Here is a 26402-nt window from a genome sequence, read left to right on the forward strand (position 1 = left end):
GTCGTTTGGCTAAATTAGCAGCGATGACGTCATCAGGCGGTGAGTCTATAGAAAGCAGCTTCACCCTCTCACACACACTCACAGAGCTCAGCCAAGACACACAACATCATCTTCTCCAGCACACACTCAGGTAAGCCAGAGTATGAGGGATTTAGACGAGTGTGTGTGTGTGTGTGTGTGTGTGTGTGTGTGTGATCTGCACACCAGCTGTGTGCATTCAAATCAGTAAAATCTGAACTTTTAGCATGACAAAATTCTTCCTGTTTCTTCTATGAGAACAGATTAACTATAAATGGCATTTAGTAGAGTTAGAATAAAAATAAAAATAAACACTTTATTTTACAGTGTCATTGTTACACGTAACATGAAGTAACTGTAGTAATAACTATAAATTATGTATAATTACATGCAATTAACCCTTAACCAAACACCAATCCTAACCTTAACCCTATAGTAAGTGCATGTAGTTAATTATTATTACTCAGTAATTAAATGTATAATTACACTGACACCTTAAAAAAAAAGTGTAACCCAAACTTTTTTCATTACAATTGCTCCAATGAAAAACATTTTTTTTATTAACTTTCACTAGGGGCCAATATTTACCCCCTGCATGGAGTTGATTTTGAGGGGCATAGTTTACTTTATATAAAAACACTATGTCATCCGTTTATGTCAAATACATACATTCAAAACACAAAATTCAACTGTTATAAAGGCTTTTCCCTATAAAATTGTATCAATGTATAAAGTCATATTTTATGCAATACTATAATTGTATTATTTTAATAATTATTTTATTATTAGAATATAATTACTTTAAAAATATTTTATTGAAATACAGATAAGTCAAATAAAATATACTGGATGTTACAATTTTATGCAATACTATAATTAAATTTGATTATTTTATTTTATTATTATAATATAATATAATATATAATATAATATAATATAATATAATATAATATAATATAATATAATTTTTTATATATATATTATTGAAATTAAATATTAAAATAAATATATTTCAATATAATGAAAGTTACAATTACAACACAGGAATTCATTACAAAACATTAGGACACAACTAGAGTAGAACTTAACACTGTATTAATTAAACAAAAACAATTATTATTATTAATGTTATTATTATATTTAATATTTATTTAACATATAATATTATATAATAATAAAACAATAACAGTTGTTATATTATTGTTGATATTAACATAAATAATAATATTTGTATTAAATATATTATATAAATAATAATAATAATAATAATAATAATTATTATTATTATTATTATTATTATTAAAAGTGGGATGCAAATCATCCACAGTGATGTTGATGTGTGTGCAGACCAAGATGCAGAACGCACATCATAGTCTCACCAAACAGAGACAGCAGCAGGCCATGATCCTGAGCAGAGAGGCAAAGGGAGGTACGACACACGCACACACACACACACACACACACACACACACACACACACACACACACACACACACACACACACACACACACACACACACACACACACACACACACACACGCACACACTCGGATGAAGCCCTATAGACAAAAACACACATTCCTACACTTTGACTTATATAACACCAGTGATATATCTTAATAAAAAATAAATAATCAGAGATATCTTATGGTCATTCTGGATGGACTTCAGTCATGTAGAGACTCAGAGATGATTGACAGGAGCAGGAACAGATCAAAGAGATTCTCCTCAGTCACTTGAGTGATTTAATCAGAGGAGAATCTCCACATCCAACATTCCTGAAAACGTTCCCAACACTTCAGTGGAAACAGTGTGTTCGTTTGCATCACGGCATCTCCAGCTCAGCTGAATCCGACTCTGGAGAGGGAATTTTGTAAGAATACGCCAGTGGGACATGAATGCCCTGACTGAAAATGCCACTTTAGGGCGAGTCCATCGAGTCAGTCTAATAATAATCATCACTGTTAGTTACATTCATAACACGGCAAACACGACAGCAGCCGCGACGTAAGAACCCAGACACGGTTACAATACAAGAGGTCAGACTGCCATCAGACACTAAACAATGTTCTTGAACCTCTCAGGGGAAAGAAAATATATAAAGAGCGGCAATAAAAATGTATTCGGACGGCATATATCTGCATATCACTGCATTATTAGAAAACAAGAGTATATGTATATATGTATATCATATTTTCATCATAATTTTGTCTCAGTATATGTATATCATAATTTCGTCTCAGTATATGTATATCATAATTTCATCATCATTTCGTCTCAGTGTATGTATATCATAATTTCATCATAATTTCGTCTCAGTATATGTATATCATAATTTCGTCTCAGTATATGTATATCATAATTTCATCATAATTTTGTCTCAGTATATGTATATCATAATTTCGTCTCAATGTATATCATAATTTCATCATAATTTCGTCTCAGTGTATGTATATCATATTTTCATCATAATTTTGTCTCAGTATATGTATATCATAATTTCGTCTCAGTGTATGTATATCATAATTTCATCATAATTTCGTCTCAGTGTATGTATATCATAATTTCATCATAATTTTGTCTCAGTATATGTATATCATAATTTCGTCTCAGTGTATGTATATCATAATTTCATCATAATTTCGTCTCAGTGTATGTATATCATAATTTCATCATAATTTCGTCTCAGTATATGTATATCATAATTTCATCATAATTTTGTCTCAGTATATGTATATCATAATTTTGTCTCAGTGTATGTATATCATAATTTCATCATAATTTCGTCTCAATGTATATCATAATTTCGTCTCAGTGTATGTATATCATATTTTCATCATAATTTTGTCTCAGTATATGTATATCATAATTTCGTCTCAGTGTATGTATATCATAATTTCATCATAATTTCGTCTCAGTATATGTATATCATATTTTCATCATAATTTTGTCTCAGTATATGTATATCATAATTTCGTCTCAGTGTATGTATATCATAATTTCATCATAATTTCGTCTCAGTGTATGTATATCATAATTTCATCATAATTTTGTCTCAGTATATGTATATCATAATTTCGTCTCAGTGTATGTATATCATAATTTCATCATAATTTCGGCTCAGTAAGAGTTTTCTGAAAGAAGTCTCTTCTGCTCAAAGCTGCTTTTATTTTATCAAATATGCAGTAAAATTTCGAAATATTATTGCAATTCAAAATAGCTGTTTTCTTTTAGAATATATTTTAAAACGTAATATATTTCTGTGATGCGAAGCTGAATTTACTCCAGTCTTCAGTGTCACATGATCCTCCAGAAATCATTCTAATATGATGATTTGCTGCTCAAAAAACATTTATGATTATTATCAGTGATGAAAGCAGTTGTGCTGCTCTCTGGAAAGTTTTTTTTTTGTCATGATTTTATGACGAAAAGGTTCAAAATAACAGCATTTATTTGAAATAGAAATCTTTCATTTCTTTCAAAACTCTTGCTGACCCCAAACTTTTGAACGGTGGTCTATATAAAACACTAGAAGAAGTTGAAGAAACTCACTATGATCGTGTGTGTGTGCATGTGTGTGTGTGTGTGTGTGTAGGTCTGAACCTTGGGAAGAAGATCAGCGTTCCCAAGGATGTGATGATGGAGGAGTTGAACCTGAACAGCAACAGAGGATCCATCATGTTCCAGGAGCGTCAGAGGAGAGTGGAGAGATTCACGCTGGAGAACTCAGGAGACGCTCACACCGGCATATATGTAAGAGACACTTCTTTAAAGAAATCATGCAATTTATAGGAGCCACCACAACACTACAGAAGAGGCATTAGTCTGATCACTTTGGCCCTGTTTACAGCTGGTATTAAGATGATCAGATCACAAGTGGACGACACTAAGGTGTAAACAGGGTGTAAAACATTTTTGAGCTTGTCCACTTTCGACGGCATCCAGAGGGAGTGAAAACACAATTGATCGGATTGCTTTCGTAGTGTAAACGCTCATGTGATCGAATGTGTTCAAACAGCCACAAAAGACCGTCTTCTCTCCGTCTACTGATCTAATGCTTAAAGGGATACTTCACCTCTGGAAAGATGAATGTGTATTTAAATTGGGTCATTTATGTAGTAGAAATGTGAAATTATGTTTGAATTTGGAGCTTTCTAGACTGAGAAAAGCCAGAAAATTTATTTTTGGCTCATGTGGATGAAAGACAACAACTCCCAGAATGCACTTGCTTCGATGCCCTACGAGGCCACGCCCACCGGTTAGAGAGCAGTTAAACAACAAGGCTAGGCTACTAGTGAGTCTCCGTGACGTGTTTGCCCGGGATTTCGAGATCACCCAAAATGTCCGGGATTCGGCTTTTGTGTTCTACAGTCGCCATTCATCATGTTTACTGTGGCGAGCAGGACGAGGCTGAGGGGCGCGGGAGAACGGCGCGAGGCCGGTGGCGTGATTACTGAGACGCACCGCTCTCGTATCTCTCACGGAGGAGCGGGAATTTTCTTAGCAATGTTAAAACGCACATCAACTGATCACTTGTTTAGCGTTCATGTAAACTTTACATTCAGATTCACCAATCGGAATGAATTCAGTTAGATTGAAACAAAAGGTGTGCATGTAAACAATGAATGGCGACCGCAGAAAGCAAAAGCCGAATCCCGGACATTTTGGACGATCTCGACGGCCGGACATGTCCGGGAAAAAGAGGATGGTAACCCCTACTACTCAGCTTTCTCCACAGAACAAGAGCCTGCTACCTTAGCTGAGTGAGTGAGTGAGAGTGAGTGAGTGAGATCCCCTCTATGGGCGGGCTGAACACATGCGGGACAGCTCCTCCTACTGGCTGTAGTCTCTCGCCTCTGGCCAAAAAATCCTCCGATGACTCAAAATGACGATTTTTGCTTCATCTGAGGATTTTTCCCAGACAAAAAATCCATAAATCTCTCGTCTCAGGGGGACATGAGGGAGGAAAGCACGGTAATTCGAAAACACTACAGGTGTTCTACTGATACAAAGCTTAAAGGGATAGTTCGCCCAAAAATGATATTTAAGCCATGATTTACTCACCCTCAAGCTGTTCGAGATGCATATGTCAATCTTTTTTCAGACGAACACATTTTCAGTTATTTTAGAAAATGTCTTAGATCTTTCAGTGGTTAGAATGTGAAGCAATGGGGTCCAGCTCGTTGAAGTCCGAAAATGAGCATGCATCCTTCACAAAAGTAATCCATCCGGCTCCAGGGGGATAAACGAAGGCCTTCTGAGGGTAATCCGTGCGGTTTTGTCGTAAAAATATACATATTTAAAACTTTATAAACGAAAATAACTGGCTTCGGGTGGCGGTCGGCGCGCGTTTATGGAGATGGAAGCGTCGTGACGTAGAACGAACGTGACAGCGCAGACAGAGAGGAGAGCAAAACAAAAATCTACGTTCGTTCTACGTCACGACGCTTCCTACGCTACGTCCTACGTCATATGCCAGCATCCATCTCCGTGAACGCGCGCCGACCGCCACCGGAAGCCAGTTATTTTCGTTTATAAAGTTTTAAATATGTATATTTTTACGACAAAACCGCACGGATTACCCTCAGAAGGCCTTCGTTTATCCCCCTGGAGCCGGATGGATTACTTTTATGAAGGATGCATGCTCATTTTCGGACTTCAACGAGCTGGACCCCATTGCTTCACATTCTAACCACTGAAAGATATAAGACATTTTCTAAAATAACTGAAAATGTGTTCGTCTGAAAAAAGATTGACATATGCATCTCGAACGGCTTGAGGGTGAGTAAATCATGGCTTAAATATCATTTTTGGGCGAACTATCCCTTTAATGCTAAATCCTGAAGTATCCCTTTAAATATTATGGGAAGAGCTCTAGCCAGACAGGCTTTAAACTTTATCGACTGAGACCCAAGTTTGGTTTGAAGATGAAAAACGCATCAAGCACGATGTTCTCTCATCATTCCTGATTTCTAACACACACACACACACTCACACTCGCAGCGTTCGGCTGGTGTTGAGGCTGTCAGAGCAGAAACATCTCTGGTCAAGTAAATTGTGTGAGCTTATTTTTTGTCAATTAGATCGAAAGATCTGAAAAAGCGGGAATGTGTCTGCCTCGTCTACTTGTGATCAGATCGACCAAAACGCATCTAATACCAGGTGTAAACACACAGGGCCCTAATGAAGTAACAGCACACCTGCTTTATGCTTTAGGATTAAGAGTTATGCACCACAGTTTATTATACCGGGGTTATCATCATTAACTTGGACTAAAAAAAAACATTTAAAAAAATTGCATTATAACACAGGTACATTTTTCCTGAAATAAAATATGCTTATATATGTATTTGCCAAGGCAACATTTTCATTAGAATATCAAAAAACAAGATAATTGTTGCTTGAAAACAGTGTTGATATCATTAACTAAAACTGTTAAAGATCGTTTACGGTAATTTAAATAAAGCTTAAGTAAAATGAAACATATTTGATGAAAATTATATACCTTAATATTGACCAGTTTCAGCCACAGCTTCAGCGTCTATTTATAATGTAGGGGGCGGAGCTTCAGATTCTAGAGAACATTTGATTGGACAGAAAATCGGATGAGAAGCTGAAGTGCAGAGTGATGTCATCAAAATCATTGATCCATATTGGCAGAAGTGAGAGACCAAGTTTTGAACGCTTATATCTTCTAAATGTGACTTTTGTTTTGGAGCTCACTAGCTTATAGATAACCGTAAGGCTAGCATATTCACACTAAAAGCCCAAAAACGTACATTTAGATTTCATGGCTACTTTGAATCCCCAGAATGTCGCCTGGAATTCATTTGATGAGTTAATAAATCTGGCTTTACCCGTCTCACATTCTCCTGCTCGGCATCATTCGTGTTGAGACGTTTCACGATAAAATAGCCTTAGTTAAAGCGTAACTCTCACCAAAATTTAACCTAAGGTCTTTTTGTTAATCTACCCGAGGCAAACTTTCGTTTAAAAGCATAATTTGGATTGAAACGCCACTTTTAAGATTGACCGTATTTTCGTTTTCGGTCAAATTGCCTTTTGAATGGGAGTGCTTGGGGCACGACTATGATAGCATCAAAATCGCTATTTTTAAAACACTAAGAAGGCTCGACACAACATGAAACTGTGCTGGAAGTATCACCAGAGGCTCTACACTTGAACTCCAGCATTGAGAACATTGTTTGTGTACACAGAGTTTACTAAAAAGAAAGGTTTTGTACGACTCACTTTATCAGTTAGTGTTTCCGGTGGCTGGAATTTTGTCAGTCAAAAGTAGTCGATCTCCGAATGCAACGTAACATGAGGAGAGTAAAGATGGAAAGCTCCTAAAGCTTGTTTCCATATAAATTCACGGATAATTTGTTGTTTTGTCGTTAGTGAAAATCAATAGTGACCTTGTATTTGAAAAAGGATCCTCATATAATAATGAAATGATTCAGTGATACAGATCGACTATTTCTGACTGACAAAATGCCAACGGCCGAGAAGAAGAACAGCTACAGTGAGTTGTTCAAAATCTTTCTTTTTAGTAAACTCTGTGTACACAAACAATGTTCTCAGTGCTGGAGTTCATGTGTAGAGCCTCTGGTGATACTTCCAGCACAGTTTCATGTTGTGTCGAGTCTTCTTAGTGTTTTAAAAATAGCGATTTTGATGCTATCATAGTCGTGCCCCAAGCACTCCCATTCACAAGGCAATTTGACCTAAAATGAAAATACAGTCAATCTTAAAAGTGGCGTTTCCATCCTAATTATGCTTTTAAACGAAAGTTTGCCTCGGGTAGATTAACTAAAAGACCCTAGGTTCAATTTTGGAGAGAGTTACGCTTTAATGAACACGTTTTCCCAGTCCATAAGGTTAAAGGTCCCACATTCATGCTTTACAAGACATTGAACGAACTTCTCCATCCTGAAACTCTTCCAACAGAACGACATGGATCAGAATCAAATCCACAACCAGAACCACGTGATGACAGACATGCAGGGAGGGAAAGAAAACCTGCTGTATCCAGTGGCTGGAAAACACAGTCTCGTCACGAGCCTGAAGAACACGGTGGCCAAGAAAGGAGCCCCAAACGTCCTCGCGCCAGGTACTCGATACCACTGCTTTTCTGACCGATATTACTACTGACTGTGACATATCAAACACATTTAATGAGTTTGGATACATCATATTATATCACATAACACACACTAAACACGACTGTTGTTCAAGCTCATGGTTAGTGACTTGAGCAAACCTGAATCCAAAAATATCCTGTGATACTTCATTTAACTATTCATTCAGGATATCCCAGCAATGAAACAAAAAACACACTAAACACTTATCAGCTGCTTAGCAACACCTTAGCAACCACCCAAATACCTTGGCAGCAAGATAATGTGAATCATACATTCATATAGATGTTAAATGGTCTTACTATGATTAATAAGATGTTAATAAACCTGATTCAAAGTCAGTGCACATGAAAACTTAGACAAACGTTTTAATAATATTTTAGGCTCTACTGTAAAATATTTAAAAAATCCTCAAAACAAGATAAATGTACTTGAGAACTAAATAATTGTATGTGATTAAAATAAAATTTTGAATAATAATTAGAAATAGAAAGGTTAGAAAGAAATAAGATTAAAGTTGAATTTGAAATTAAGCTATATAGAATTTTCTTTTCTTTAAAAATGACAAAGCACGTAACAATATTACTAAAACAAACAAAAAACAGAAAAAAAGCTAATTCAAAATCTTAATTACTATATTATTATAAATACTAGAATAATATAAATACTAAAATACCACACAATCTATTAAAATATATATAATATATTAACAATATGTACATATTAACAAACATCCAAATAATAAAAAAAACATTTAGAAATTGAAATAATTTTTAAAAAGCATAATTGGAACTAATATATTATGTAGTGGTGCTTCTCAAGTACATTTATCTTGCTTTAGTGACTTTAAACTGGAAATCAAACAGAGCTAAGTTAGTCGTTAAGAAAATGATTTTTGCAGTGCGCAAGAGGAATATGCGTGTATATATTTCTGACGTCTTTGACATCAGTCTTCGCGTATCTGTTGAGCTGATATCATTAGCTCGTCTCTGCCGCTCATAATTAACTCTGTCTAATGTTCTTCTCCGTCTGTGGATCCCTTAATAAACATCCATCTCCTGTTTCCGTCTCCTTATCTGCAGTTTCCCCTGCAGAGACCAGTCCGAATAATATCCGCTAATGCGTTTGCGTGCTAGTCCTGCGCGAACCCTATGAGCTAAACACTGTAGCATGCTAGAATGTGCTTCGGGACAGTAAAGCTCCCTCTATTATTGGCCCTGTGAATCACCAAAGCACAATCCTATCCTTTTAGGCTACTCCGGACCGCTAAGAGAGATCCCTCGGGAGAAATTCAACGCCACGGTGATCCCGAAGTCTTATTGTTCACCGTGGCAAGAAGCCCTGGGAGAAAGCGAAGAGCTTCTCTCCTCGCTCAACACTCAGATACTTGCTCAACCACCACAGAAACTCCCGCCAGCGAACTACAGGTGCTTTAACAGGTAAGACAGTACAAAACAAGTGTCCTAAATCGCATAGGTACTTGTTTTGAATAAGTAATTACTTCACGACGTCCTCTATGTTATGAATGTAATCTGGACGTACTACATTCATTCTCCACGTTATCATTGTCATGTGATCAGTTGTGGCGCTTCACTGCCATTCATAAATCCATCATATGCACACTTCTGTGAATTCAGACATACTTATTTTGTCACATACTGTTTTTCGCCTATTATATAGTAGGGAAGTATGCGATTTCGGACACAGCCGTAGTCCTAAACTAGTCCTAACCATTTTCTCTGCATAAGAAAAAAAATGCTTTGCTAAATCATAATTAGGGCAGGGCTTGACATGAACTTTTTTGCTGGTTTTCCAAAGTTACTAGCCACTTAGCATTTAAGCCGCCTTTCCACTGCACACGAAATTCGCATAGATTGTCACATTTCGCCCCCTAGTGTCAGTCGCACGGAACTTTGAAATTGGTCGTGAAGCAACTGTTACACCGTGTCCTAACTACACGCGACACGATAAGATTCCAGCGACATGCAGTGTGTCTGTCCACACTAGACTGTGAGACGCCACAACGTCAATCAAAAACCACAGCCAATCAGAACAGCGTGTGGGCGGAGGCTCGCGGCGAGGGCACAGCACTAGTAGAGAGTAATCTTGACGGCACTTGCAAGAAAATGGATAAGTAGCTACATAATCAAATTCACAAATATTACACCATTTAAAAATTACATAGGCTACTGAGTTACTAAACCAATCTTTGTCAAATAATACACTTGTTTGTTAACAGTTTTAACGTTCTTGTTTCCATTTGTTTAAATTTCAAGATCTGAGGTGAATTATCCATTGTTGCTTTTACAGCCACAAAGCTGGAGCACTAAATGATATTCAAAGTCACATTGCACGCTTTTCACATTAAATAAAGCACATAAACAGTACCTGAGATTCATAGGCGTGGATTTCGGGGGGGACGGGGGGACGCGTACCCACCAGATTTCGTCATAAGTCATTTTGTACCCACCACTTTTAACTTCCGTCACTATTAATTTGACTTTTGGTTTGATTTTTTTGACCGTTTTCAGTGGTTGTGAGGAGCAATATGAGAGAGAAATTTGGTAATCATTGTCTGACCCAACAAAAAAACATTATAATATTCATTTTATTTTATGTGTTCGCATTTATGAGGGAAAAAACAACGTGTCAGTTCTCGGTTACGGACGTGAGCGCTCTGAAAGCGCCACTAAAAGACTGCTTTAAAACTTTTACAGAGACCTCAAACAGACCAGCTGCCTTTCTTTAAAGTGAATTTCGTTTTGTATTAATTATATCTTAATTTTAATCAATGTTTCATGAACCAATTGCCTGGATTTAATAAAGAAGTAAATATAGCAGAATCACGACATGGAGGTGCCGGCGAGTGAACTGGAGTTCGTCTCATAAATGAACCGAAACTCGGCGTATAATGCACATTCACATTCACAGCGTATTTAGACACATTTAGACGCAGTCATAATCATTACTTTTACCGGTTCTTTCTGGCAAGCTTTATGCATGCGGTTGTGCGCTTGAGTGCGGCTATATTACGTAAGCTCATTATCCTGTAGGCTAAGTAATTAAACTAATATAAAGGGGCGATTTGTCCACGAATGACTTAAATGAACAACTAGCCTACTAGGAAAAAAACTTTTAATCGGAAGCAGCCCTTATTCCACATATTGGAAAAACTGCCATATAGATATTTTTTTAATTATCTCATAATTTGGCAGCATGTTTATAAGGCTGTTGTCACTTTAAGACCCGATCGATCCATTATACTGTTACACATGCGTTTTCTTTCTCAACTGTTCACTTAAAACATAACTGAGTGTGTTACATGAACGGCATTCTGACTTTGTTTTGTGTGTGTTTGACTGTTTAACCGTAATAAACAATGAAAAGGACTCAATTTAGTACTGAGATATGCTGCACTTTGGGTGTTTGAGCACAAAATCTGCGGGAATTAGTCAAATTATGTGCAATACGACGGCAAAATTCAAGCCCAGTAACAGCAACAATATTCATCCGGAGATCCATGAAGCGAGTGAGTGAGGAGAGGCGGGTTAGAGTGTCACTCGCTGTCTGAGAGATGAGAGAGAGAGAGAACTGGGAGTTGTGAGAGTGCAAATCTGATTGAAAACCTATTGGATGGCTGAAACAAAAAAGAAAGAGTTGCCTCAATCACAAAAAAACGTGACACGCAATACTGCGGCCCATGTAGGGTTGGGACATCCGAGTAAGATTGGGATTCCCCTATAACAACTTCTTTATTTGGGAGGGATTAAGTCCATTCTCCACAGGATCATAAAACGGAGGCAAAACATGATACGCGAAGCGGCCTTGAGGGTCACTGAGAGGTTCTGGCACATTAGCTTCATGCGTGATGATTACTTAAACAGAGCCAACAAGACTAATCCACCCTATCAAATTATGGAGTGCACTTAAGAGAGCTTCAGTGTTTCCACTGCGTCTTCCCATTTGAAACGAGATCCACAGTGGAGCGAATGACTGAGGAACTATTTAAGGAACACGGGAGAATCTCAGATACAAACTAGAATTGCGTCACCGGGTTGAGTCCAGTCCAGAGGCAGGGATATCTTGAGGTGGCAGATCTGGGTGCATTAAGTTATACAAAGACCTGATGGATAAAACCATTTAATCTCATATGAAATATGTCCTATCCTCCTGGGACCCGGGAATAGACTTTTGTCCACTGTAGTGGACATTATATTTGAGGGAATTTCTCTGACAGGGCTTTTCAGAGACACCAAATGTTTGGAGGTTTCACCATGAAAACAACTTCTCCTTGGTCTTTAAAAATGTCTGGGATTAATTTAGTGATCAAATGTAGCACTCTACATATGATAATATATTGTAAATATAATTTAAATCTGACTGCTTTTCAAATTGTATTTCATAAACCAACATCTCAGGAAAACGTTACGGGGTTTCAAATCAAAAAATGACTTTCTGTTCCAGAACCACTGTAGAGGACATCAGGACTTACATCATGTTTATCAGGCATTCTGGGAGACACAACAAGTGAATATGGAAATAAATTATACATCAATATTCCTGTGAAATATTAGATATCATTATTAAAATGTTGCTAATTATTACTCCAATTATTACACTTCTTTTTTCATTAAATGTTGCTCCAAAAAGACATTATTGTGCACATTAGATACAGATACATTGCATTGAATGAGAATATTAATTTATGGCCATTTTACCCACATATTGCATAAAGTAAAATGGTTTCCGTTATATCTTTCATAGTTGAGAATCATCTTTATACAAATTTTGGTTAAAAAAAAAAAATCCTGAAACCCCAAAATTTATTGGTGATGTAAAAAAAAAAAAAAATCCCATTGTATAGTACATATAATTTCATGTCATTTTATTTTTTAAACAACTGAGTCCTGGTGTCCACTACAGGACATAGCATAACTTATCAAGAAAAAAAATTTTCACAAATGTTTTTTTTTTTTTTTTTACTATTTGTTTCTTATGCTCTAAACAACGTGATGACATGAAAAAAAAGAAAAAAAAAGAAAAGGATATTATGGATGTCTAAACTAATCTGGATATATTTGAAAAGCTTTTTTTCTCTATGTTTTGGCCTTCCTTCCACACTGAGACGGCATTTTTGTCCTGCGAAAACAGGTTTCTGAAGACTCAAGTGGATAAATTTGAGAAGTTTTCAAGTTGTAGTGTGGATTGTGAAAACAGAGGTATTTTAAAACGTTGACACGTTTAGTCATGTGACGCATATTGTACTGATGTGATTATATCGATGTGCGCTTAGAAGAAAAGGTTCCATGTAGAATCTTAACAGATTCTGTCAGACGCATCATATTTAGAACCTTTTAGGGGTTCCATCATGGGATCATTTTATGGATTTATTTTCAAGTAATCACTTTAATTAAATTGTATGAATAAGCAGCTCGTTAACATACTTTATAACTAGACAAAAATTGAAATAACTTGTTAAACCTGAAAGTATTATGCACTCAAAACATTTCAACTTATATAGAACCAGGGCCTAAAACTAGCTTTTTGCCTCACCAGCCAATGGCTGTGTGATTTTATCGGACATTAAACTGTTTTTGCAACAAAAAAAAAAAGTTTTTTTATGACACCGAAATTTTAGATACTGAGAATTCTCCATTCCAATTTTGATAACACAGTTAAAACTACTAGCCTAACTAATATACGTTTAAAACATCATTAAAGAAAATTAACAGTAGTTTTCAGGTACAGACATTGAATAAAGTAATCAAGTGTAAAATAACAATGAATAGTCTTTACTGTATAAATGAGACATCAATTAATCCTTATTAAAGTTTCAAAAGTTATGCAGTCAAGAGCAGTGAGTAATTTTCTTTCCTTGATTAACATTAGAAACAGACAGCAGGAATATTAGGCTACCGTCACTTTAAGAGCGAATGCACGGATCTAATACACTGATACTGTACACACATGTTGTCTTTCTCCACTGTTTACATTCACTCGAGCCATAACCGACTGTTTACTAGGATTCTCGCCAAGATGAGATGTCTTTTTTTTTTTTACATCATTTTGTGTGAATATGTCTGTTTAATTTCAAGATGACGTGAAAGAGAGCTCATTTCAGTATGTCTGAGACTCGTCTTTCTGTGTTCGCGCTTCTGATTCACACTAAACTTCTCACACTAAAGCGCGAGAAATGACTAGAGTTCCCTTTTTGTTTCACATTCATGTTCTCACAACACTGCATTGTTAGAATTCATAAAAATGTTATCGGCCAACTGGTGATTGGGACCATTTCATACTCGCCAACACCGATTTTTACTCTCATTTGGAGCTTGGGGAGTGTTAATTTCAGGCCCTGTATTGAACCTTTTTGGCATTAAAGCGTAACTCTCGCCAAAATGCAACCTAGGGTCTTTTTGTTAATCTACCCGAGGCAAACTTTCGTTTAAAAGCATAATTAGGATGGAAACGCCACTTTTAAGATTGACTGTATTTTCGTTTTCGGTCAAATTGCCTTGTGAATGGGAGTGAATGGGGCACGACTATGATAGCATCAAAATCGCTATTTTTAAAACACTAAGAAGGCTCGACACAACATGAAACTGTGCTGGAAGTATCACCAGAGGCTCTACACATGAACTCCAGCATTGAGAACATTGTTTGTGTACACAGAGTTTACTAAAGAGAAAGATTTTAAACAACTCACTGTGTTTCCGTCCGCCGGCATTTTGACAGTCAAAAATAGTCGATCTCCGAATGCGAATGAACCGACTCTGAATTTTAGCATTGTTTCTAATATGAGGATCCTTTTTCAAATACAAGGTCAATATTGATTTTCACTAACGAGAAAACAACAAATTATCCGTGAATTTATATGGAAACAATCTTTAGGATCTTAGCTTTAGGATCTCCTCATGTTACGTTGCATTCGGAGATCGACTACTTTTGATCGAGGGGGATTGGGGGAATGTAAAATAAAAAAATAATGTGCATCACAATAAGTGTATTGTGATTGTCACTAACATTTTAGTAACTAAACTGAATTTTATTAGGTTTAGTGACAACATGTTACAATGTTTACATGGTACAATTTCTGGTAAGCTACGCTTTTTTATTATTTCAATTAAATTATTGTGATTTGATTTAATATTGACTCATATGGATAAATATTAGGTAGCCTACACAAGATAGGCGTACATTTTTCTCAAGAAAAAAAACAACTCACCTAATGCTGTAAACATTCAGAGAGCCCTATCAGCTGGCAGCATTATTTAAGGTTAAAAATAACTCAACTTAAATATAATGCGTTTTTTTATTATAATAACAACTTTATTTAATGATACAAGTAAAAATATAATAAATATGTAATATAGTACACATATTTAGCAAAATACTATATAGCCCTTTTTTTCTAGCCAACTAATGTGCTATAGCCTATTATGGTCATTAAATGGCTTTCCTGAGGTAAATGTGACCTAATTGTTCTCCAGCTGTTTTTATTGACCCGTTTGTTTGATTGATCGATCGATATTATGTATGAGGAATATACATTTCCGTAAGTTGTACTGTATCTTTCAACAGTGTTCATTCGTGTTTATTTACTATTAGCAGAGAATGTCTAATATGGCGAGAAGTTTCACTCTCACTACACTTCCGGCTTCTGAAGTGGTTGCAGTTCCACTCTGATTCCATATGAGGGCGCTCACAGGACGAGTGCAGAATGAATGGAGGTCAATGGCGGTATACCCATCAAAATCCACTTTTCTCAGGATATAATTTTTTGTCTAGTAATTTGAATGTTGTATTCGAAAGGAGATGCAAAGAAATTACACATTGCTGGGTGTTAGATTTTTTTAGAGTCACTTATTTGCTTTAAAAAAGTCTTTCAAAATGTCAATGACGTCAGAATGCTGACGTCATTAGCAGAATGCTAGCGTGTTATGGGCAACAACAACTCAACCTGTAAGAAATCAAAACGACATAAGTACTCGTTCATTCAACTTTCGACCTAAAACCCATGTTGAACTTGCAAAATCTACAATCAAATCTGAGATTTCTCAACGGCAATCGGGTGAAAGAGACAAATTTAGCCGTCTAGCCCCATTGACTCCCATTCATTTTGCACTCATGGCGAGCGCCCCCAGTGGAACTCTGGTGGTACTACAACCAAAATTCGGTACAATAGGGCTTAATAGGGAGTGGACAGGCTCTCCGTAGACGGGCTCTGCTATTAGCTAGTAGAGATGATTGTTCACGTGCTGCTAGCGATCTGTCACGTCACATTTACAAGCGCCAAAACGCTATTTATTGTTTGAATTTCGTAATAAAATTGACAGAATCTGAGAGCTGAGATTTTTTTATATCATATACTAATACTAACCTGCTCTGTCTAGTCTGTCGGTCTCCGTGTCCTCTTTGCTTCGCGATTTTTCTGTGCGTGAGAAAATGGATGTGTGTCATGAGAGCGTGTGAAAAGTGTCAGTTGCGTGAGTCTCACGGTGAATGCGAGAGAGTTGGCAGCTTTAAGTGTTTTTTAAAATTGAGTCAAGAACCCTATAATAATTCGTTACATTTTATATAGCGCTTTTTCTGAGACCTCAAAGCGCTTTACAAAGATGGGGGAATCTCCTCAACCACCACCAATGTGCAGCATCCACTTGGGCAGCCATATTGCGCCAGAACGCCCACCACACACCAGCTTACTGGTGGAGAGGAGACAGTGATGAAGCCAATCAGTATATGGGGATGATTAGGAGGCCATGATGGACAGAGGCCAAGGGGCAAATTTGGGGTTACACCCCTACTCTTTTTCGAAGGACATCCTGGGATTTTTAATGACCACAGAGAGTCAGGACCTCGGTTTAACGTCTCATCCGAAGGACGGGTAGAAAACCCGATATAGAAAACCCTAGATTTATAGAACCCCAATGAATCTATGTGCTATTCACTTTCAGTGTTGCTAAAGATAGATCTTCACATGACATTCCTGCAAAGATGACAGAAAATGTACTAACAATTGCTGTCCTGCAGCAAAACATGACGACAACTGCGTTTAAGACCATCCGATGAATGGCAATTAAGAGCGACCAGGACGAACCAGTGCCATTTTGCTAATAAAATAACTGTGCCAGAAGAATAGCAGAGAACTTCTATTACTATTATTGTTTTATGCATGCGCAGTAAGATGATTTAGTGTGGCGGGACAGAGAGCGTTTTGAAACGAAAACACTGTTTTCAAGTATATCCGGATTAATGCAGATGTAGCCTTTCAGATTCAGCTCAACTCTTCATCGTCTGGTTTTTATTTTAGAGCCGCGGTGCCATTTGGTGGTCCGGTGCGCAGTCAGAGGGTGATTCCTGTTATTGGGTTTGAAGCTCTGGAGACTCAAAATCTTCCTGGCATGACCTTGGCCACCATGTCCAAACGACGCAACTTCAACAGAGCCCCGCGGGGATGGGGCGTCGGATACTCGCCCGAGTCCAATGACCTGTGAGCTCCACGCTGATCTACAGCTGGAACACTAGAGGAGAAGACTGGCGCGCCGGAAAGACCTGCGCTTTGCACTTTCGGACCGTCCCATTAAGTTCCCTGCAGGTGAAATGCATGAGGAGAGCATTTGAAAACCAAAATTAAACATCATGAACAAAGATGATCAGGATGAGGAGATGTTTTAGCTCAGTGCTGGATGAGGGAAGGCTTGGTTGCTCTCCTAGAACAAGACAAATCCATTAACACATCTATACAATAAGAAATGAGTCAATGATTCAGAACTTCTAAATACTGGTTTCATGCGTGCATTCACACTTAAAAGGGCCCTAAAATGTATTTGGACACTTTAGGCACATGCAACATTGCATTAGAGGACTAAAAATCAAACACCAAACTCTTTTTGTCAAATTTTTTTGCTTGTAAAATGTGTTTGTGCATCATTCTGAAGATAAATGACATGCTTTGATATTTTTTATCTAATGCAACAGTGTCTGAATACTTTTTGAGCCGCTGTGTTTCCTAAAAACAGAGCAGACGGTACATTTAATGTCAGCTAGTTTAATGTTCACAAAAGAAAATGGTAACCGTAGGTTCTTTCAATAAAGTCCTTGTTGTTTTTTTTCATGTTACAATAAAAGAAAAGCACTGAACTGACAGTTCATTAAAAAAAAAAATGCATTGCAAAATAAGAAACTGATAATTATCAGAAAAACAAAAAATATATATTTTTTTTTCTTTGATGCAAGACAGTGGCTGCACAAATATCTCATGTTAAAAATGTTTTTGAATATAGTTGCATCCTTGACACAATTTTTATGCTTGTTAAATCTCTAGATGCAAGACTGAAATGTGTGTGTGGGTTTGTGAATCTCACAATCAACATCAAATAAAATAAAATAAACACATTTTGCAAAAAGAAAATGAAGCCTACTTTAGGACCATAAAGATTTTTTTTTTTTTTTTGCATGAAAAGCACTAATTAAGCATTAATTATTAACCCAAATTCTCAGTTACCTACTGTAATGCAACAACTGATAACTCTAATGTGGAAAAAAAAGATTTTTTGCACAACAGTAATTACAACTTGGGGGGGAAATGGGTTCAATTTTCATGAAAATGTCAAAATGCAAATGCATATTCGTAAACAGTGCTTCGTTTTCAATGTAAACTCACTGTGAGTCGTATCTTCTAAACAAAAAGCTCACAGATTCAGCACGATGATGTCACACACTACCATACCAGTACTGGCACTTCCCATAGTGTTCCAGTCAAACACTCAGTGTGATGTCACAGGTTAGACTCCACCCCCTGATGACATCACCTTCACAGTTCAATAACAGGCCTCATATCAGTCACTGTGGCGAACGGCGGCATGCGCACCCATGCGCTGAGGATCCTGGGAAGGGTAATGGATGTGGCCTGGAGGAGGTGGAGGAGGAAAAGGTGGAGGCACAAAACCTGAAACCACAACCAGACACTTATAAAACCATGCAAGAGTCATTTTGGGGCAGATTCAATCATTTTAATTTCCGTCAACAATAACAGCACTGGTTGTATTATATAAAAAGCACATTTTGCAAAAAGAAAATGAAGCCTACTTTAGGACTATAGAGATGTGTGTGAGTGCAGATGAAGTGTGTACCGGGCGCTGGTGTGTTTGGTGGCAGACTGATGTTCATGAGCGCAGGAGAGATGCTCGGGTCCAGGTTAAAATAGTTGGCAGACGCTTCCTCCTCCAGAGCAGGCGGTGGCGGTAGAGCTGCGATATACACATGATATAATCACACAGATCAATCAAATCACGCAATAAGCTGTGAGAGACCGTGCATTACAGTCATTTTACCATGGTTAAGGGCTGGTGTTAGTCACGGTCCAGAGCAACAGCAATATGACAAAAGACTCTAATGTTCAAAAAGTGAATGTAATTATAATAATATATACAATAAATCGGGAATATTGTTCATTATCATAAGTGGGTGATTCATTTAAAAAAAGGTTTGGGCCATACTGCATTCCCAAAAACAAAATAAAAATATTTATTGCATTTATTTTTATTTTCTTTATATATGAAAAACATGTTTGGGCCATATTGCATTCCCAAAAATAAAATACAAATATTTATTTCATTTATTTTTATTTTCTTTATATATGAAAAAAAAAAAGAAAAAAAGTTTGGGTCATATTTCATTTATTTTTATTTTATTTTTATATAAAAAGATTTTTGGGTCATATTGCATTCCCAAAGATTTAATAAAAATATTAATAAAAAAAAAATAGTTTTCCTTTATATATGTGGGGGGGAAATTTTGGGTCATATTGCATTCCAAAAAAATGTAATAAAATGTTTTATTTAATTTTAATTTTTACTTTATTTAAGTATATTTTTGGGGTGCAATATGACCCAGAAATTTGTTTTCATTAAAGTAAAATAAAATACACATATGCACAAGAAGCTATAATTATATATACACACACATGTATGATTCATATGAATAAAAAAAAATGTCTGGGTCAAAATGCATTCTAAAATAAAATAGAATATAGAATAAATAAAACAATAAAATAAAATTATTGCAAATTATGACCCAGATATTTTTCATGGTTTTATTAAAATAAATGCACAAATACACAAGAAGTTATAATTGTAAATAAATTATTTTTATTATTTTATTCCTTATTGCATAAAGAAATTAAGCCCTTTGATTCATTAACATTACAACCTATATGGCAGTAACACACACACACACACACACAACATACCCGTGGGGAGACCCGGGACTGGCTGTAGTCTGGTGCCCATCTCGCTGAACCCGTCGGTGACCTCTGGCCCTCTGGCAGCCTGAGCGCGACCCCACTTCACCACCAGCCGGAGCCCGTTAATGATGAGCTTGTTGAAGGACTTCTCCACCGCGAGCTCTGCACCCTGACGAGTGGCGAACTGAACGAACGCACACTGCTGTCTCTCAACCAGCGTGATCGTGCGGATCTCACCGAACTGGTAGAAATGATTCCTGAGAGACGAGACCGAGAAAAAACACAGTGTTTAAAGTGAAACACAAATCATGAACAGAAAAGGTTGGGATAGAAAACTAGTGCACTGATTACTGCACACTGCCAACTACTTCTTAAAAACAAAACTATGCAAACATTGAATACGTTTACATGACCCTCATTATGAGATTAAACACAATATTGCGATTAAACACGCAATAAAACATGCATGTAAACTCTTTAATCTCATCTATTTCACTCTGACCGGGGAGTGCATTTTCTTGCGGTGTTAAAGAAGTGTGTTCAGATTTCTGGGGTGTGAGTTCATGTTGACAGCGTTGCATGTTGCAGTGCATTGATGGTCAAAAACATCAAAATCAAGACATCACCAGGAAAAAAAGGGTATGTGACTAAAAATAACCACAATTCTCAAAAAGTCGTATCTCTGCAATCCAATATATAATAATCCAATATCTCGCCAATGTTTTTTTTTTTTTGTGTGTGCATTTTTTTATCCAATTTGTGTAGAAATGTTTGTTTCCATTAAATGAATCAAGAAGAAACTGCAATGAATTGTTATTTTTAATGCATGTGTTTGTCATAATGGAAATGTAAAGTCAAGTTGTGCGCATTGCATTGTGGGATACAGTTTTCCATGCGGTTCGCTCTGGTTGTATCCTGTGCATTTTGGCAAATGTCGTATGTAATTTCATGCATAAAAAAATAATGATGCACTAGCAACATCAAGGTTATGGGTTCGATTCCCAGGGAATGCATGGACTGATAAAATATGTAACTTGAATCTGATTAAAAGCATCTGCTAAATTGATAAATGCATTTTACATTCACAACATACAACATGTGCATGATTCAACCAGAGAGAGCACAAGGCATGCACAACTATCCCACAATGCAGTGCGCACAAAAACTATGACAATATGCAACTGCACATTAGTGTTACACAAAATGTTTTTTTAATAACTTCACTCCAACACACTGAAAACACACTTTCAGGTGTCAATCATACTCCGGCTGAAGCTCCTCCCACCTGAGCTCAGAGTCCGTGAGGTTTTCTCCCAGTCCTCCGATGTAAAGCGTCGTGATGGACTTGTCCTCGGGAAGCTCCGGTCGAGGCATGGTGGACGCTCTCTTCAGGAGTTTATCCGCCACCGGGTCGTTGATGCCGTAATAACGATCTTTAATGTTCTGATCAGCCAGAGGATCCTCAGGGTCTGTGGGCTTCTCATGTCTGATGAGAAAGAAATGATTTTAGTGATTGAAAGCGGAGCTATTATGATTTCTTCGTATGTCGTCGTTGCTGTTTGAGCATGATAAAGCTCTGCAAAGTTACAGTTCTTCTCTATATCAGTGTCAGTGTTTCTGAACTCCTGAAACGCCTCCATTGTAGTCTTGAGTTTCTTCCGGGAACGAACACGTCACAATATTCCTCATTTAAATAATTAATGCGTAGAATAAAGGGGCGGGGCCTGGTTGAGTTAGTTAGTAGTGTGTTAAACTGGCGGTTATGGGAAGGGGCGGGACATTTCCCAAACACACTCGAAGCGCTCGACCAATCACAACGCACTGCTCCAGCTGACCAATCAGAGCACAGTGTGCTTTTCAAAAGGAGGGGCTTCATAGAGACAGGAAGTAAACAGAGCGTTACTGACAGACTGGGAAGAGAGGAGCCGCAACAATGGAGAATATGAAGAAAATGATCAACATTCAAGCAGGAAAACCTGTTCTAGTAGAGCACAAAATCAAGACTTTGTAAAAGGCCATAATATGGGCTCTTTAATTAAACATGGTCACACCACTGCTACTGCCACCGTGTGGACAGTCGTCAGCATTGCAGCTGTTTCCCACTATGAAAAACAACATGAATTTCTGCTTGATTTCATTTTAGCCAAATCAGGATTTTTATTTAACCATAGAAATTAATTTAACCTAATCGTTCTAATTAAAAAGACACAAGTCTAATCAAAGTTGAATCAATCTCTGCATTATATCAAAAAAGAAAAACAAAACAATTCTCATCACTTGAAATTAAAGGTGGTTCGATCACAGAAAGCCACAAAATCACTTTCCAGAACATTCTCATTCACAGTTCCATGCTGGTGGAACACTCTCCCCACCCTCATCCGGAATGCAGAATCCCTGACAACATTCAAAAAACAGCTGAAAACCCATCTCTTCCGTGAGCACTTAACCTCATAAAAAAAATAAAAAATAATAATAATAAAATAAAAAATAAAATAAAAACTTTCCCTTTAAAACCTCACTTATCGTGCTTATGCTACTCTGAATAATGCCTGAACTTCGTATTTTGAGCACTTCTTGCGTTGTTGTTGTTGTTTTTTGCCTCTTCATGATGACTCGCTTAATTTTAGTCCTAATTTGTAAGTCGCTTTGGATAAAAGCGTCTGCTAAATGACTAAATGTAAATGTAAAGGAACCGTATGTAAGATTGTGGCCAAAACTGGTACTGCAATCACTTTCAAATGACTGTAGAGCGGTGTATCCCCTCCCCCCCTTGTAACAGTAGGTATCTGTCATTAACGTAAGTACAAGCACAAGCCTAAGTCACTATGTGTAACAGATATCAAAGACACAGCTATTCATTTAGCTGACGCTATAAGTGAAAGCGACCAGCTGTATTTTTTACCTTACCCTGCAGTACACGTCCATAACGCTAAAATATGTGAAAGATTACATGACATTCTACTATTTTTGGCTGTAGAACTTGCATGAAAAACAAGTAGGCTACAAAACGTTCTCCGTTTTCAGCCGTCTCCATCTTTCAAAGGCATCTCCTACACAAATCCTTGTTTTATTTCGGACGTTGTCACGACGTATTTCAGATTCATAACGAGGTCTTTTAGGTTTCGTAACGTTAGACATTCTTTATCCGACACGTTTGTAGCTGCAGCTGTGGTAACTAGAGCAGAGCTGGCAACCCGGATGCCGAAACACTACTGACTTCGTGATTGGTAGATAGGTGGAGGGTGGAGCTTCAGGCCAAAACACAGCATGACAACATCAACATCAGTTGAGGGCTGCAACTTCACTTTTTAAAGGGTAACTAAACCCCTGGTCAGAGCCTGACTCCACCCACTGGCAATATTTGAAAAATGCTGGAAAAGTAGGCAGAGCCCAGTGGAGAGGGGGCGTGCATCTGAGACGTATCTCTCTGCAGGCAAGGGCGTGGTTAGCTGGTACCCTCTGACGTCAGAGTGTACCACAACTTCCAATAGGAAAATTCAACTGCAGTAGCCACTGTTCAACCTGAAGAGGGCAGCACTCAGACGTTTTTACACCATATTTAGTAAAATTAAAATACTTTAAACACAAATGTCAAAAAAATTAATTGAATCAATGAACAGCACTAATAAAGCCCCATTCTTACAGATCATTAACTAAAAAAAGTTGGTTTAGGGTTTAGTTACCCTTTAAATGACAATATCCTGGCCGTACTACTGTTATCAGTGATATAAGTATTTGAAATGAACATGATTTCTTAATGTCTAGTGACATATCAGGGCCATTTTATGATTAATTGAAATACATTTCTTACATACGGTTCCTTTAAACTTGAACTGAAATACAATAAAATATAAAAAAAGTACATTTATTTTATTTCAGTTGCCTAGGCAACATTTCTCATTTTCATTTAGTTTAACCTGATGCACTAAAATAACTAAAACTGAAATGAAAAAAAAAAAAAAAAAAAGACTTTTTTTAAATTATTATTATTGATGGAGTGAAAAGTGGGGAAAAAAAAGTTACAGAATTTTACATTTATTGCTATGAAAAATGCACAAAAAAACTATTTTCAATTTTTGATATGAAATATATATTTTCAAAAATTTAATTTTAAATTACTAAAAAAGTACTAAAATTAAAATGAAATATATAAAAATAAAAACATAAAAAATATCAACAAACTATAACTTTAGTATCTAAATGATAATAAATAACACTGATAAAAACACCTTTAAAATTGAAACGAAAGGAACATTAATTGTAACGAAGTTATAAAAATTACTCTCTTCTCTTCTATATCTTTTTTTTTTTTTTTACACTGCATTAGACTAAACTTGGAAGGGTCAAAGCATTTACATATTGTTGTCCTATTGTTAGTTTAACTGCTTCTATTGTTCTCCTCATTTGTAAGTTGCTTTTGATAAAAGCGTCTGCTAAATAATGAAATGTAGCCTAACTGTAAATGCAACATCCAGCCCAGAGACTACAGATGCAAACTAGCGATCTAGCTAACTCCGGTCCCTGTTAAATAAACTAAACTAAGCCCTATTCGGACGGGATTAACTTTACAAGGGTAGATGGAGTAATGTAATTTTACCACAGGACGTCTGTAATATTAATGGCCAATTCGCACGGGATAAGAGATCTCAGTAAACTAGCAGAAGTGGGAGAGTAACTCGATTTGCGCATTGCCGTCACTCCTGTCGTCATGTGTGTATTACGCTGCTTCCTGATATCACGTGCGCAAACACATATAACCTATATTTATATATATAAAACGGTTATGTCCGGTCGAACGGTGTATTAATGAACTTCAGATTGGGTTGTGTTGGTAATAGACACTTACCGAACGCTAAAAGAAGTTCGTGCCTCTAACAAGTGCTGTCGATCTTCTTTCTGACAGCACTTTCTTTCTTCTTTCTTCCATGTTACACTAGTCCCGTCCGAATATGTCTAAAGTGTTAGTATAATGATTTTGAACTGACCTGTACGGACACTCCTCTCCTCTCTTGCACTCTCCCTTCACCCAGAAGGAGCAGATATGGGGTCTGTTGCGTTTGTAATACGGTGTGGTTCTCGCCAGCTTTAGCAGCATGTCACTGGGGTTCTGTGATTTACCCAGAATCCCCAGCGGTCTGGTGCCATCAGAGTTCTGGATCTGAAACACAAGAGTTCATGCTACGCTTTGCTCCCTGGCGTTGTGTTTCTGAGATGTAGTTTGTCACGAGACGTCACCTCTCTCTCCATGTTCTGAGTGTAATATTCCCTGTTGACGTCAGATCTCGGCATGTCGTCTCTGATGGACAAGCTCGTGTCTCTGACCTGGATTGGAAGACCTGTACACATTTAACAGGAGACAAAAACATTATTTAAGGCCATTATTGCTGTGTTGAAATGTTTTTTATTTGGTATTTCAGCAGAAGATCATTTGTAACTACACTTTTTTTTGCAAACAAATAAAACTGACAACCTAACAAAAATGCATGAAAAAAAACAACACACACACACACACACACACACACCTCCAACCCCACCCAAAAGTGCTATCCAGTGGTAAAGGCAGGTAATGAAGGCATAGTAAAAATTAATCACTAGCTTGCAGAAAAGAAATAAAAGGGGAACACATTGTTTTCAAATAACAAAATCTTGTCTTTTAAAGCACACCTAATTCTTTCTAAATGTAGTGTACCAGTCAACTCTGTCAGCCAGTCCAAAACAAAAGAATAATTTTTTTAGCAGAAATTAAACCATACGAAACAAAATGTTGTTGTACCAGTGTAAGTTTAAAAAAACGTGTGTGCGCATGTATGTGTATGTGTGTACACACATACACAGTATATATATATATATATATATATATACACACACAGTCTCATGACAACCTATATACTGTATACACACATTTATACTGTATACACACACACATACTGTACACACACACACACACACACACACACACACACACACACACACACATACTGTATACACATATACACAC

The 26402-nt window shown here is 37.0% G+C and overlaps 3 protein-coding genes across 3 annotated transcripts in view; 2 read left to right on the plus strand and 1 right to left on the minus strand.

The window, feature by feature from the left end:
* Positions 1-18561, plus strand: myoz3a (myozenin 3a). Its single transcript, XM_084430562.1, has 6 exons — positions 1-130; positions 1366-1447; positions 3615-3772; positions 7970-8132; positions 9413-9599; positions 17471-18561. The coding sequence occupies exons 2-6, from the start codon at positions 1372-1374 to the stop codon at positions 17652-17654; spliced, it is 768 nt and encodes a 255-aa protein (XP_084286688.1). The 5' UTR covers positions 1-130; positions 1366-1371; the 3' UTR covers positions 17655-18561.
* The window catches only part of arl3l2 (ADP ribosylation factor like GTPase 3, like 2), a 298428-nt gene that overhangs the window by 50400 nt on the left and 221626 nt on the right, over positions 1-26402 (plus strand). The window lies entirely within an intron of this gene.
* LOC311303851 (pre-mRNA-splicing factor RBM22-like) overlaps positions 18549-26402 on the minus strand; it is a 13554-nt gene continuing 5700 nt past the window's right edge. Inside the window, exons 5-10 of the mRNA XM_084430561.1 lie at positions 25640-25740; positions 25390-25562; positions 21690-21890; positions 20411-20661; positions 19293-19409; positions 18549-19108 (exon numbers count right to left, since the gene is read on the minus strand). Of these exons, the coding sequence (XP_084286687.1) occupies positions 18999-19108; positions 19293-19409; positions 20411-20661; positions 21690-21890; positions 25390-25562; positions 25640-25740 (953 nt within the window). The 3' untranslated portion in view covers positions 18549-18998. The remainder of the gene's footprint in view (positions 19109-19292; positions 19410-20410; positions 20662-21689; positions 21891-25389; positions 25563-25639; positions 25741-26402) is intronic.

This window comes from Rutilus rutilus, assembly GCF_951802725.1.
Source record: "Rutilus rutilus genome assembly, chromosome: 14".
Taxonomy (NCBI): Eukaryota; Metazoa; Chordata; class Actinopteri; order Cypriniformes; family Leuciscidae; genus Rutilus; species Rutilus rutilus.

Coding starts and splice junctions, on each gene's coding strand:
- myoz3a (XM_084430562.1), top strand. CDS start 1,372: ATGCAGAACGCACATCATAGTCTCACCAAACAGAGACAGCAGCAGGCC. Junction 8,133..9,412: donor CCCAAACGTCCTCGCGCCAG/GTACTCGATACC, acceptor CTATCCTTTTAG/GCTACTCCGGACCGCTAAGA. Junction 9,600..17,470: donor AACTACAGGTGCTTTAACAG/GTAAGACAGTAC, acceptor TTTTTATTTTAG/AGCCGCGGTGCCATTTGGTG.